General features: G+C 56.0%; 1 protein-coding gene across 1 annotated transcript in view; it reads left to right on the top strand.

Moving 5' to 3' along the window:
* The first annotated feature begins 371 nt into the window (after nucleotides 1-371).
* GFRA2 (GDNF family receptor alpha 2) overlaps nucleotides 372-13,783 on the top strand; it is a 107,527-nt gene continuing 94,115 nt past the window's right edge. Inside the window, exons 1-2 of the mRNA NM_001015595.3 lie at nucleotides 372-1,117; nucleotides 6,093-6,407. Of these exons, the coding sequence (NP_001015595.3) occupies nucleotides 1,078-1,117; nucleotides 6,093-6,407 (355 nt within the window). The 5' untranslated portion in view covers nucleotides 372-1,077. The remainder of the gene's footprint in view (nucleotides 1,118-6,092; nucleotides 6,408-13,783) is intronic.

Raw genomic sequence — 13,783 nt, 5'->3', positions numbered from 1 at the left:
TTTTGGTGGGTTTGGGTTGGAGCCCGAGCCTTGGCCGGGGTAGCTGGTCAGTTTCCGGCCAAGGCTGCAGGTCAATCCCGGGAAGGGCGGGCGGCCGAGCAGAGGGAGCCGGCGGCGGAGCTCTCCCCTCGGCCCGCGTTCCCCGGCGCCACCGCCACCGCCTTGTCGCCGCCGCCGCTGCAGAGTGTCGCTGCTCCGCCGCGCGCCCGCGCCCCGCGCCGCCAGCGCTTGGGAGCCAGAGCGCCGAGCCCCAGGCGGAGGAGAGGGGCGCGGGCGCGAGAGCCGCGGCGAGGGAGCCGCGAAGGGGGAAGGGGGCGGGCGGAGGGAGGAGCAGGGAGAGGGAGAAAGGGGAGGGAGAGGAGAGCGAGGGAGAGCCGGAGAGAGCGGGAGCAAAGAGCGAGAGCCGGGGAGAGGAGAGGGAAGCAGAGGAGAGAGAAAGACGCACGCAGAGACACAGGGTCACTGGAATTCCATTAGAAAAAAGTGACACGAGCAGGGGTTAGCGGGAGAAGATTTTTTTGAATCTTTCCTCCGTCTTGTGCGAAAGAAGCGACTCGGGTCTCTCGTCCTCGAAGCTCCCACTGGATCGTTCCTAGGCGCTGACACCCGTCGGTGGATTTCTTTCTTATTTGCGTTTTATTCTGACCCCCACCCTCGCCACTTCCTTCCAGCGCTTCACTCTCAGATCGCCTCTCCCCCCACCTCCTCAGTCCCCTCCCGGGAAGCGCAGGGGAATCGGACCCGCGGGGACTCGCGCCTTCCCGGACGAGCCGAGGGAAGGGCAGACCTGCGGACCGGCTGTCGGCTTGGAGAGCACACACGCACACACACAGATACGTGTGTATTTGATTTTAGTGGGCAAGGGGGGCGTCCAGACGCGGCCCACCGCCCTCCATTCCCCCACCCCCTCCAGCCAGAGGGGAGAATCGCAGGACTCAGGATCTTCATCCGGCGGACTAGCTGGGATCTCCGCCTTGGATTTGGGGCTGATTATCACTGCTTGGCTATTATTATTGTTGTTGTTATTATTTTTTATCCAAGGGAGAAAGACAGAAAAAACTGTGGGATTTATTTAACATGATCTTGGCAAACGCCTTCTGCCTCTTCTTCTTTTTAGGTGAGTACCTGCGGGAGGCGAGGACAGTGTGTCCGCGGGAGCCTGGGGGGCTGCGCTGCCGTGCGCGTTCTGGCGCCGGCGAGCAGCCTGGAACCTTGGGGGCGAGCGGGGCGCTGGCGGGGGACCGACCGGTGGGAAGAGCGCGCGGCGGGGCGAGCCGGGCCCGGGCGCAGCGGAACCGAGCGGGGCCGGCGGCGAGGATGCGGGTGGAGGGACGCGAGCCGCTGCTGGCTGCGTACGCGCAGGGTTGGGAAGGAGACTTAGAACACCCAGACCATCCCTGAGCGCACGAACGCAGACACAGTCGCTCACTCACATGCAGTGATAGCGTTCATTTCTCTCAACATAAAGGGTTCAAATTGCGGCAACTTAAGGAAAAAAAAAAAAAAATCCAACTCTTGATCTGGAAGAGAGAAGGGAGGGGAGAGGCTCAGGGTCGGGGAGAGGAAAATCCTGCCATCCTACCTTTTCCGGCGGCTCCTCGAGCCGATTGTGGTGGAGGGCACGGGCTTCTCCAGGAGCTCCGGGATGGACATCTGTGGGGGCAGTCCTGGCAGCCACCCCCCGCCTGCCAATCAACCCCTGGAAAAGACACCCGCTTCCCACTCTCCGAATCCCTTCCCCGCGGCTCCACTCCCTGAAACACTTTTCAAGTTTCTCCCCACCCTGTACCCTCCCTCCCGCGCAGACCCGAGCCATCTAGGTGGGCGGGAGTGGAGGATTTGAGCCGCAGTTCACAGCCTTGTCTTTGCCACCTTTGGGGCCGAGGCACCCGGTAGCTGGTGGGAAGAGATGGGAGGGAGGCCAAAGTTTGCTTCCTTGGGTGAAGAAGGAGGGGGGCTGAGGGGAAAACCTGGCCTGAACAAAGACCACTGCTCATTCTGTAAGCCCTCTCCCCCAAGGGCAGGGAAGGGAGGGCTGCCTGGTGTCCCTGAACCCTGACTGTCTTTTTCCCACCCAGAATTCCCAATCCCTAGCCCCCTTTTTATGCTGCAGGAAATCTCAGCTGCTTGGGAAGTGGGTGTAGAGGGAGCATTCTTGGGGGTGGAGGTGAGTAAAAGTGGGTGTTGGAAAGGCTGTGTGCTGACCTGGAGTCCCAGGCAAGGCTGCTGCCCCAGTAAGTGCTCCAGAGAGAGGACAGGCTAACGGGGTGTGTGTGTGTGTGTGTGTGTGTGTGTGTATGTAAGGACCACACATTTGCTTCATTGTGGATGCTGCTCCTACCACCTTGGCCTGCTGTGTAGCCAGGGTGAGCCAGCCTGCCCAGATGGGTCATAAGAGCACCCTTTCCCTCCTGGAGGAGGGGAGAGGGAAGGCCTAGGAGGGAGTTAGGTGCAGGTCACAGAAAGCCATGAAGGGTGTCCTAAGAAGTGTCTTGACTAGGACCAGGGATTCAAGTCCAGTCCTTGTTGATCGGGCCCTGGGCCCTTTGCCAGCCCCTCCTGCATTCATAGGGGCCGTGGGGCTTGGCCCAGCTCTAGGGTGTGGCCTTCACAGTCGGGCCTCAGGGAGCCAGAGGTGGCTCTTCTCAATAGTGTTCTCAGGTGGGAGGGGCTGAGGGAGGGGCTGGGATGGTTGCTCTGGGCCCCACTGTGCTCCTGCAAGCCTTTCCCGGTAACCCTCTCACTCCGAAGGGGCTATTATAAAAGCTGACCTTTTCTCCCACGGCTGGTTTGAAAACCCAGCTTTCTGGGGCCAAGAATGAGCAGGGCCAAGAAGAAAAGAAAATTGTATTTCAGGAAAAGCAGCCAGACTGCTTGCTCCTGAACTGCACACATCCCAGGCCAGCAGGGCTCCCAGGTGTGGATGATAGTCCCTTAGTCGTCTCCAGTCCAGCCCCCCAGGCTGCAGAGGTGGGGGTCCCAGCCGAGGGGCCTGAGGAGAGACTGTTCTCCTGAGCCTGTGTAGGTGTGCCTGGGGTCCTGTTCAGAGATGCCTCCCTGGTGTCTGTGACCCTGGTGGGGGTGGGGATGAGAGGAGGAAAAGCGGCAGGGGGGGCGGCCACATCCTTCCAGTTCCTTTCTCTGGAGAAGCCCCTTCTCAAAGCTGGGGTGCGTGTTGCCTGAGTGACCACAGGACATTGAAAGGCTCTGGGTTAGGCCAGCCGAGAACTAGGGATATGTTGGTTGTTAAGGAAATTTCAGCCCCAGGGCCCTTGCCTGGCAAGGGGCCCACAGTTGGGAGTTGGTTGGAAAGTTGGCTTTGGGGAGAGGCTTTTCTGGAGCTTGAGAAGTGGGGTGGGCGTTTTCAGTCAGGGATAGAGTGAAGCACGTTCCTAGGAGCAGGGGCCTTCGGTGTACTCCTCCCAAGGTTCTGAGTGAGGTCTGGGCGTGGGCATGCCTTCCTGGCCCAGCCATCCTGACCTCCAGTGTTGACAAACCCAGAGAGAAAGTGAGATGGGGACAGTGATGGGAGTGGGGACCAGGGTTGGTCAGAGAGCCCACCTCCCACTGGTATTCTCCCTCTCATGGGGGCATTTGATGTACCTGGGCGGTTGTAGGTCTCTGTGGTCTCACAGTCCCTGCTGTGTCTCCAAAAGCTGTTCCACATGTCTGTGCTTTCCATGAGAGATCCGAGTTTTCTCCTGATCTAGAACCTGGAAACATCACCAGAATACCTTCCAACCTTTACTCACCTAGAATTCTTGGCCAGAGGCACCAGGTTGCCATGATTTCTTTCTCTGGCTGGACTTCTTGGTTTTGGGGGTCATGGGACCACCGAGAAGAGTCAGGGGTAGGTGGTGGTCAGGGAGTTTGGTTGGAAAATGCACTGACCCTCCTATGGAACATCTCTCTGCCCAGGAGCTGAAAGGAAGAGGGAAGCCCTTGCTTTAGGCAGAGGAGCCCAGGACTCTATAAGGATGTCTCTTGGGGCTGTAGACCCACCTGTAGGGCAGGAAGGAAGTGTCCTTATTGCCCCAGTTCCCTAGGCTAGTGTGCTGACGTTTAAGCCTGGGGAGGAGGCCACCTTCTCGTTTTATCTCCCGCTGTGCAGCCTCAGGTAACGCCAAGGTGGAAGAGGAGACGCCTGCTGGGATGCTGGGGTGAGGAGAGTCAGTGGAAGGCCCAGGGCTGGGCCAGTCCTAAGGCTCCAGCAGGCTGGCTACCTGGTTGGCTAGATGGGACGGCAGGTACAGGTGAGGCCGGGTCAACAGAGCTGATCCTGGAGGGCCCTGTTGCACACGAGTCCTGCAGAGACCCAGGAGTTTGCTGAAGCCTGGCAATAAAGCCCCCGCCTGGGCTTGGGCCGGAGGGCGCTTCTCCATCCTACCCTGGGCAGATGCCTTATGTCTATGCCCACATTCCATGCTGGTTTCTTTAGTGGTCTTGCTCAAGCCTGGCCATAACTGTCAGCTCCTCCTGTCCTGAGGTAGAGGTCTGGTCAGCTAGAGAAAGAAAGTCTTTTGTTGTGGACCCTGAGGTTTTCTCCACCCCAGGCCCACCCCCTGCTCTCTTGGTGGGATAGGCCTGGCCCGCCAGGAGTTCATTTCTAGATGCGTTTCCCCTCCATGGCCCCGTGGGTAGTGACAGGGTTGCAGTGCAGTACGTTGCCTCTAGGTGTCGCTGTCTCCCTGTGCTAGCTGCTCCCTGAGCAGGGCCTCTTGGGAGCAAGGAGTGAGAAGTGGGAGTTCTGGGTCAAAATGGAGGAGACTCTTTGGGATTAGGGGATGGGGGAGACTTCTGCCTAAGATCTTATTATGTTTCGGGGCAGAATGGAGTGCGGAAACCCCCCCATCACTCTTCTGGTCTTGGAAAATTCAGTCTTGGCTCCGGGCCATGGCATGGCCTTTTTGTGGGGCAGGATCTGAGTGAGGGGCTTGGAGGGGACCAGGGGACTGGGATGATGTCTGTTAGGGGAGCTTGCTTTTGGAAGGACCAAGCGGCCCTTTCTGTGCCTTTCCCTTCCGTATCTCCTTCCCGGACCCCTTCCCTTTCGAGGACTGTGGGTTTGGACACTGGAGGCCATGCTGGGGAGGCGAGGGTCCATGTGCGAGACCAGGGTCCACTTGCAGCTGACTTATTACTTGGCTTCTGGAAAGAAGGAGAAACAGAGGGGAGAGGGTATCAAGGAAGGGTGGGGAGGAGAGGAAAGAAAGAGGAAAAGAAATGAGAGAGAAGGAGACAGAGACAGAGAGAGGTATCTGTGGGCGTGGTGGGATGGAGTTGCTTGGGCCCAGCATTTTTTGGGGGGCTGGGGTGGAACTTGTCTCCATGGTGGATTTTGTCTCTGTTGGACAGGATGGTGTGGAGGGCCGGGTCCCCCAGAGGAGTGCTTCCCTCTGAGCTCTCCTCAGACCTCAGGCTTGTCTGTCCCTGTTTCCTTATGAAGTCTGGGGACTCAAAATGGACAGACTGGGGGTCGGAGGGGCCGTTTTAGCCTGGGTGTGACCTTGAGTTGTCACGTCCCTTCTTTGGGCCTCAGTTTTCTGAGGGTGGAATGCGAGGACTGATCTGGTCTTTGAGAGCCTAACAGGCTGTGAGAGTTAACCAGTCAGCCTAGCTGGTTCCTTGGCCAGACCTGTTTGGACCTGAGGTTGCTGGCAGGAGGCCTGGCTACTCTGAATCTGAGATCTCCCCTTGGCCTGCCCTAGGAGGCCCATCAGCCGCCAGCTCTCTGCTGGGGCTGTGGGATCCTTCTCTGGACTCCTGGCATCTTAGACCGTCTGTGGTCTGGCTGGGGCCTCTGGCTCTTCTGGGCTGTGCTCCTGGGCCCAGGGCCGTGGAAGGAACCAGGAAAGGGTCATGTAGGGCCAGGGCCGAAGACAACTTTTCTCCTTTGGGGTCTGAGGAGAGATGGTGATATCTTGGGCCCCTTTAGCAGCGCTTACTCTGACTTGCTGGGGCAGGCAGCCTTGAATCGGCCTTGCTGTGTTGAATAGAACCGGTGTGACTCTCCCAGAAGGGCCCCCAGGCCTGCCTCTGGGGTCGGAGACTGCGGCCCTCATTCATGCTTGTCTTCCCTCCCCACCACCCAGACGAGACCCTCCGCTCTTTGGCCAGCCCTTCCTCCCCGCAGGGCCCCGAGCTCCACGGCTGGCGCCCCCCAGTGGACTGTGTCCGGGCCAATGAGCTGTGCGCGGCCGAATCCAACTGCAGCTCCCGCTACCGCACGCTGCGCCAGTGCCTGGCCGGCCGGGACCGCAACACTATGCTGGCCAACAAGGAGTGCCAGGCAGCCCTGGAGGTGCTGCAGGAGAGCCCGCTCTACGACTGCCGCTGCAAGCGGGGCATGAAGAAGGAGCTGCAGTGCTTGCAGATCTACTGGAGCATCCACCTGGGGCTGACCGAGGGTAAGGCCGGCCAGGGTCCTGGGTTCAGCGGGAGGGCCTGGTAACGGGATGGACTGGCCCGCCGTGTCTCTCTCCACCTCCTGGGCAACCTAGCACCCAGAGGAGGTAATCATCTGACCTGGAGAGGGGGGGCGCAGATGTTGCTGGAGAGACAGACCAAGGAGGAGCTAGGGAGGAGAAAGGGTCAGGGTGGTGGAATGAGAGGGGATGGGGGTCTGGATGGGGAGTGGACCAAGGCTGGCTGGCTGGCTGTGTGTCGCGGTAACAGGGCAGGTGAGGCCAGAGTGCCCAGGTGGATGGAGAAAAGCACAGAGGAGAGAGAAGGGACTGGCTGCGTGCGGGCGGAGCTGTGAGGTTTGCATGTGAGCAGACCAGCCCCTGCCACTCTCTGCTGCCCCTCTTCTGCCTGCCTGCTTCCAGGAGGCCTGCCCTTCTGGTAGCTTCCTGACCCCTGACCTGTCTTAGGCACCATCAGCAGGGATTGGAGGGCACGTGGGCAGCAGGTCCCAGAGCCCTGGGCAAGCCCTCCTCCAATTTCCAAGGCCAAACCTGTAAGCCTCTCAACCACCTCCCCCATTTCCTCCGCCTCCAGACTAGGGTGTGGAGGATTTGCAGGCCTCCTGGGTCAGACATTCATTTATTAATTCAACAGCTGTTTACTGGGAGTTTCCTGGCTGCTAGGCATTAATAGTCCAGAGCAGCTGGGGCAGCATTTGCCTTTGTGGAGCTCCTCTTCTCGGGGGACACAGATAAGTCAGGGACTTTCTGTCATTTGGTGATGTAGTGAGTGCTGTCGGAAAGCACTGGGGGCTCTGGAAGAGCCAAAGAAGGGCATCTAACCCCTTTTTGCAAAATCTAGAGAGCCTTCCTGAAAGAGGTGGGCTTCAGGCTGAGACTAAAGAGTGAGGTGCAGTTATTTCGTGAAGGCATGTGGGGAGAGTGTGGGAGGTGGGGGACAGAGCTTGGGCAAAGGGCAGCATGTAATGCAGGTTAGCTGACCTTACAGACATGCAGGTAACTCAGTGGTGCTAAGTTGCTTTAGTCGTGTCTGACTCTAGCCCACCAGGCTCCTCTGTCCATGGGATTCTCCAGGCAAAAATACTGGAGTGGGTTGCCATGCCCTCCTCCAGGGGATCTTCCCGACCCAGGGATTGAACCCTCATCTCTTCTGTCTCCTGCATGACAGATGTGTTCTTTACCACTACCGCCACCTAGAGGCAAGTGGAGTGGGGATGGAGGAGGAGAGATGGGAGGGGTTTGGATCTGGTGGGCAGCACCCCTTGGAGGTTTTATGTGATGATCTGCGCTTCAGGAAAAAGTTCACATGGTTCCAACAGGAGAGCAGATTGGAGAGACTGTTTGGAGGCCACTGCTGTGGTGCAGGCCAGGAACATGGCGGCTGAACGAGGACAGTGGTAGGAAAGAAAGATCTAAGAGCTGCCCAGGAGTTGGAATCAACAGGTCTTTGTGAAAGGCCGGAAGAGTCAGGGGGGGCCCCCAGGCTTCTGTCTGGGGCAGCTGAGTGGCTGAGGGGGCTCATCACGGCAAAGGTGTTGAGTCGGGAGAGGGCTGGAGATATGCGTTTGTTTTGGGGTTATATGCCCCTCATCGGCCTTGCCCTATAGACAGCTGGGCGTGCAGGGCTGGGGCTCAGGTGAGGAAGGGGGACTGGACTTAAGGATTGAGACGTCATGAGCAAGGACTTCCTTGGAAGTGATAAAGACTCCGACTTTCAATGCAGAGGGTGTGGGTTTGATCCCTCGTTGGGGAACTGAGATCTCACATGCTGCAGGGTGTGGCCAAAAATAAATTAAAATGTGGTAAATCAACTACAATAAAAAATAAAAAAGAAGTCACCAGCAGCCTGCAGGTGGTAACTGGGGCCAAGGGATTGGGTACAGTCACACTGGGAGGAGGTCAGGAACTGAACTACTGGGATCACTGCCATTGAAAGATGGGCTGCAGGGGTGATGAGGAGGCTGTGGGGGTGAGGTGGGAGGGAGCACCTTGGGAGGAGCTCACTGTCAGAAGGAAGGAGGATCAACAGCCTCCAAGACTTCAGGCCGGACAGGAGAGGGATGGAGAGTGTACCTGGTGCCCTTGGGGAGACTCCTTAGGTGGCCACTGGGAGCAGAAGCCTGCTTAGCGGGGTGCCTGGGAGCTGGGGAACTGGGAATGATGACTGTGGACAACTTCTTGAATTCTGGTGTGAATATACAGGGCTTCGGCAATGGCACCCCACTCCAGTACTCTTGCCTGGAAAATCCCATGGGCGGAAGAGCCTGGTAGGCTGCAGTCCATGGGGTCGCTAGAGTCAAACACGACTGAGCGACTTCACTTTCACTTTTCACTTTCATGCATTGGAGAAGGAAATGGCAACCCACTCCAGTGTTCTTGCCTGGAGAATCCCAGGGATGTGGGAGCCTGGTGGGCTGCTGTCTATGGGGTTGCACAGAGTCGGACACGACTGAAGTGACTTAGCCGTAGCCGTCCCAGGTGGCTCAGGGGTAAAGAACTCACCTGACAATGCAGGAGACAAAAGAGATGTGGTTTCGCTCTCTGGGTGAGGAAGATCCCCTGGAGGAGGGCATGGGAACCCACTCCAGTATTCTTCCCTGGAGAATCCCGTGGACAGAGGAGCCTGGCAGGCTATAGTCCATGTGGTCGCAAAGAGCTGGACATGACTGAAGCCACTTAGCAAGCATGTGAAGATAGAGAACAAAGGATGACTTTTTTAAAAAAGAGAGTCGACTAGTTTAAATTCTAAAGTAGGACAGAAGCAATGGAGAGGCTGAGGTTAAGAAGAGAGAGGGGTGTGATGTGGAACTGTGCCCTTAGGGGAGGGGAGGTGTCAGCCTGGAATCTGAGGGTCATCAGCCCGCCTCCCCTGCCCCAGCTGCTGGAGGGGCAGGAGGAAGCTGGGCCCAGGGTGGAGCCTGGATAGTGATGAGTTCCTGACCAGTGGCTCAGAAGTTTCAAATTTGCCCTAAAATTAGGAATAAACAGGCTTGGAATTATTAACAGTATTACCACCATTAGTAACATAGTAATTCCTTATGAACTGAGTGGTAACTTCTCTGTTGCTGGCAACCTGGAGTCCTAGAACTTGAAATTAGCAAAGAGAGGGAACTAGCCACAGAGAGGGGCGCTCTGTTCTCTGCGAGATAAGGGGCTGGCTTCCTCCTACCCTCCCAGGCTGACTCCATGCACAGAATACATATTTATCACAAAGAAGACTTATTTAACTTCTTACAAAACTCACATAACAGAAACTGACAAATCCATGTTGCTGTTTAGTTGCTCAGTCATGTCTGACTCTTTTGCGACCCCATGGACTGTAGCCCTCCAGGTTCCTCTGCCCTGGGATTTCCCAGGCAAGAATACTGGAGTGGGTTGCCATTTCCTTCTCCCCATGCACAGAACAGTAAGGGCCCCAATTCAGGAAGCCGGTTTGTTTAGGTTTTTGCTTTCTTTCCATGGCCTTTGGTTTCAACCCAAGGGAGACTGGGCAGAAGGTGGGTGGGCTTGCTGTAGGTGCAGAATGGGAAGGGAGGGGATAGAAGAGTTTAGGGCTAGAGAGCTGGATGGGCCACTGGAGACCCTTCCCATTGGACTGGCACCCTCAGCATCACCACATCAGTGCACTGGGGACCTTGCTTGGAGCTGGGTGGTGAGGTGTTTTGATGACAACAGAAAGCATAATATGCATTTTATGCTGCCTTCTGCCACGTCTTCAAGGCCCCTTCAACCCAAGAGGGCTCTGACTGTAGAGTCTCTGGATCCCAATGCTTGAGATGGTTTGTTGGTTCATTTACTCAACAAACATCTGTTAAATACCTACTGTGTGCTTCAGAGGGCGAGAGCACTGAGGAAGCCTTGGGCCCTGTGTGGGCACCTGTAGTCTGGGAGGCCCTTCTTTGGGTCCACTCTAGAAAGTCAGGCCCCTGCTTTTCTCCTTCCTCAGAACCATGCTCCCTACCCCTTGCAGACTGCTCAGTCCCCTCCCCTGGGTCTTTGGGCCAGTGGTTTCTGTTCGGGGCTGACTGGGGAACCCAGAGGCCTTTTATTAGTAACAGCAGGTGGTGTTCCTCCGAAGGACAGAGTCTTCCTGAGAGGGGGCTCTTCCTGGAGTGGGAAGAGTGGTCTCCCGGGAAGATGCAGGCACTTCCTCCCTATTCCTTGTGCGTGTGTGTGTGCTAAGTCACTTCAGTTGTGTCCAACTCTTTGCAACCCCGTGGACTGAGCCCACCAGGCTCCTCCATCCATGGGATTCTCCAGGAAAGAATACTGCAGTAGGTTGCCATGTCCTACTCCAGGGGATCTTCCTGACCTTAACATTTTGATAACCTGACTTGGGTCTGGACGGGTGAGGGGATCAAGGAGTGGAGAGACTCATGGGGGTTTGCACTTAGATTCTCGCTTCTCCAGGGTCCCTGCTGGTGGATGCAATTCCTACAGACTTAGTCCCACCTTTTGCCTCTGAGAGAGAGGCCCTACCTGTCACCTCCCCACCTGAGGCTGAGCTCACTGCATGGACTGAGGACCTCAGCAGTCCATGTGTGGGCAGAGCTGGGAGCTGAACTCTCAGACAGTCCCAACTGCCAAGGGCCTTGAGATCATTCTAGCAGGAGGCTGAGATGCAGAGAGGTGTGGTAGGCCTCACAGGGCACACAGCAAGCTGCTGGTGGGACCAGACCCTGGACTCTTCTAAGTAGACCCCTTTCCACTGTCCTGGAAAGCAGAGACATCACTTGGCCAACAAAGGTCCATATAGTCAAAGCTATGGTTTTTCCAGTAGTCACGTATGGATGTGAGAGTTGGACCATAAGGAATGTTGCTGCTGCTGCTGCTAAGTCGCTTCAGTCGTGTCCAACTCTGTGCGACCCCATAGACGGCAGCTCACCAGTCTCCCCTGTCCCTGGGATTCTCCAGGCAAGAACACTGGAGTGGGTTGCCATTTCCTTCTCCAATGCATGAAAGTAAAAAGTGAAAGTGAAGTCGCTCAGTCATGTCTGACTCTTAGTGACCCCATGGATTGCAGCCCACCATCCATGGGATTTTCCAGGCAAGAGTACTGGAGTGGGGTGCCATTGCCTTCTCTGAAGGAAGGTTGAGTGCCAAGGAATTGATGCTTTCGAACTGTGGTGCTGGAGAAGACTCTTGAGAGCCTCTTGGACTGCACGGAGATCAAACCAGTCTATCTTAAAGGAAATCAACCCTGAATATTCATTGGAAGGACTGATGTTGAAGCTGAAGCTCCAGTACTTTGGCCAATTGACATGAAGAGCCAACTCATTGTAAAAGACCCTGATGCTGGGAAAGACTGAGGGCAGGAGGAGATGGGGGTGACAGAGGATGAGATGGTTGGATGGCATCATTGACTCAATGGACATGAGTTTAAGCAAACTCCGAGAGACAGTGTAGGACAAGGAAGCCTGATATGCTGCAGCCCATGGGGTCACAAAGAGCTGGACACAACTGAGTAACTGAAAAGTGACCACTGCCCTGGGGGAGAGCTGTGGCCTTGAGCTCGTCTTCCCCTCTGCCATAACTGCCCCCGTAATCACCAGTATTTACATTGGGGTGAGGGGAGGGATGTCACTGTTGGCTGCACAGGGCACTTGAGACCAGGCTTCTTGCCTCCTCCAGTGGCAATGCTGAAGTTCAAGGTCATCCTGCTTCTGCAAATGTGAAGTGCACAGGGTTCTCCCTACATGTCCTCTCCCAGCTCGTGGGCCTGGAGTCTGACATCCTGCATTTGACTTCAGTCTTGCTGCCAGGCAGACCTCAGATTTCCTGATGGTGAATTCTGCTGCAGGAGCAGGCAAGGAGAATTGATTTAAATAGGATGGGCCCCTCCCAACCAGTCATGGAAGAGGCTCTTTTCCCCCAGAGATCCATCCCCTGGGCCAATCAGTCATACTAGCCTATCTGTACCCAGGCACAGTGCTGTGTCAGATGCTATAGGGAAGGACAGGCCCTGCTGTAGGGAAGTGGTCCAGCCAGGAGAAGACAGCTCTGTGAAAAGTATGCAAGAGTTGTTTAGTCGCTCAGTTGTGTCCAACTCTTTGCGATCCCATGGACTACAGCACACCAGGCTTCCCTGTCTGTCACTATTTCCCTGAGTTTGTTCAGACTCATGTCCATTGAATTGGTGGTAACATCCAACCATCTCATCCTCTGCTGCCCACTTCTTTTGCCTTCAGTCTTTCCTAGCACCAGGGTCTTTTCCAATGAGTCAGCTCTTCGAATCAGGTGGCCAGAGTTTTGGAGCTTTAGCCTCAGTCCTTCCAATGAATCTTCAGGGTTGGTAGTACTTGTTTAAGAATTTGGTTTCGGTAACACTTTTTATTTTTGGAGGCAGTATTCATACTGGTTAAGTACTTGGACTCTGGAGCCAACAGCCTGGATTTGAAACTTAGCTCTGCCACTCACCGGCTGTGTGTCTTGGGCAAGTGCTGTAGCATCTCCATGCCCCAGTCCCTGATCAGAAAAATAGGGAGAATAATAGTGCCTAGCCCCTGGGGAAATTAAGAGGATTAAATGAGTTAGTACATCTAAAGCACTTCTAATAGTGCCAGTATGAAGAAAGCACAACATAACCTCATCGTTATTACAAAAGCGCTTCCTAAGTTCTCTTGTTATTTGTTTGCACCAGCTAGCATGGCTGGTACGCTCCACCCCCCCCCCCCCCCTTCAGGGAGTTTCTCCAGTGCTGGTGGGCAAAGGGGAGGATGCTGAGATCTTGCAAGCCCATGATGGCCCTGCAGGCCCTGGGGGGGAGGTGGGGTTGGAGACAGGCCTGGACCAAAGAGTCATCTTTGGATTAGGCAGATACCAGTGGGCACCCCCTGTGCATAAGGCGCCCTGTGTGCTGGATCGGGTGGGGCCTAAGGGTGTTCTTGTGAGATACAGTGAAGGGTGGGGCCACTTCTCAGGGGGCATGCTCTTCCTTCATGTCCTCTGGGGGGGTCTGTACCCTTTTTTGGGGGGTCATCCTAGTATAGTGGAGAGATGCCCCTTCATGTCCTCTGGGGGGGTCTGTACCCTTTTTTGGGGGGTCATCCTAGTATAGTGGAGAGATGCCCCTTCATGTCCTCTGGGGGGGGTCTGTACCCTTTTTTGGGGGGTCATCCTAGTATAGTGGAGAGATGCCCCTTCATGTCCTCTGGGGGGGGTCTGTACCCTTTTTTGGGGGGGTCATCCTAGTATAGTGGAGAGATGCCCCTTCATGTCCTCTGGGGGGGTCTGTACCCTTTTTTGGGGGGGGTCATCCTAGTATAGTGGAGAGATGCCCCTTCATGTCCTCTGGGGGGGTCTGTACCCTTTTTTGGGGGGTCATCCTAGTATAGTGGAGAGATGCCTTGTCCCTGGAC

The sequence above is a fragment of the Bos taurus genome, chromosome 8, assembly GCF_002263795.3.
Source record: "Bos taurus isolate L1 Dominette 01449 registration number 42190680 breed Hereford chromosome 8, ARS-UCD2.0, whole genome shotgun sequence".
NCBI classification, from domain to species: Eukaryota; Metazoa; Chordata; class Mammalia; order Artiodactyla; family Bovidae; genus Bos; species Bos taurus.
This window is presented reverse-complemented; position numbering and strand designations above follow the sequence as displayed.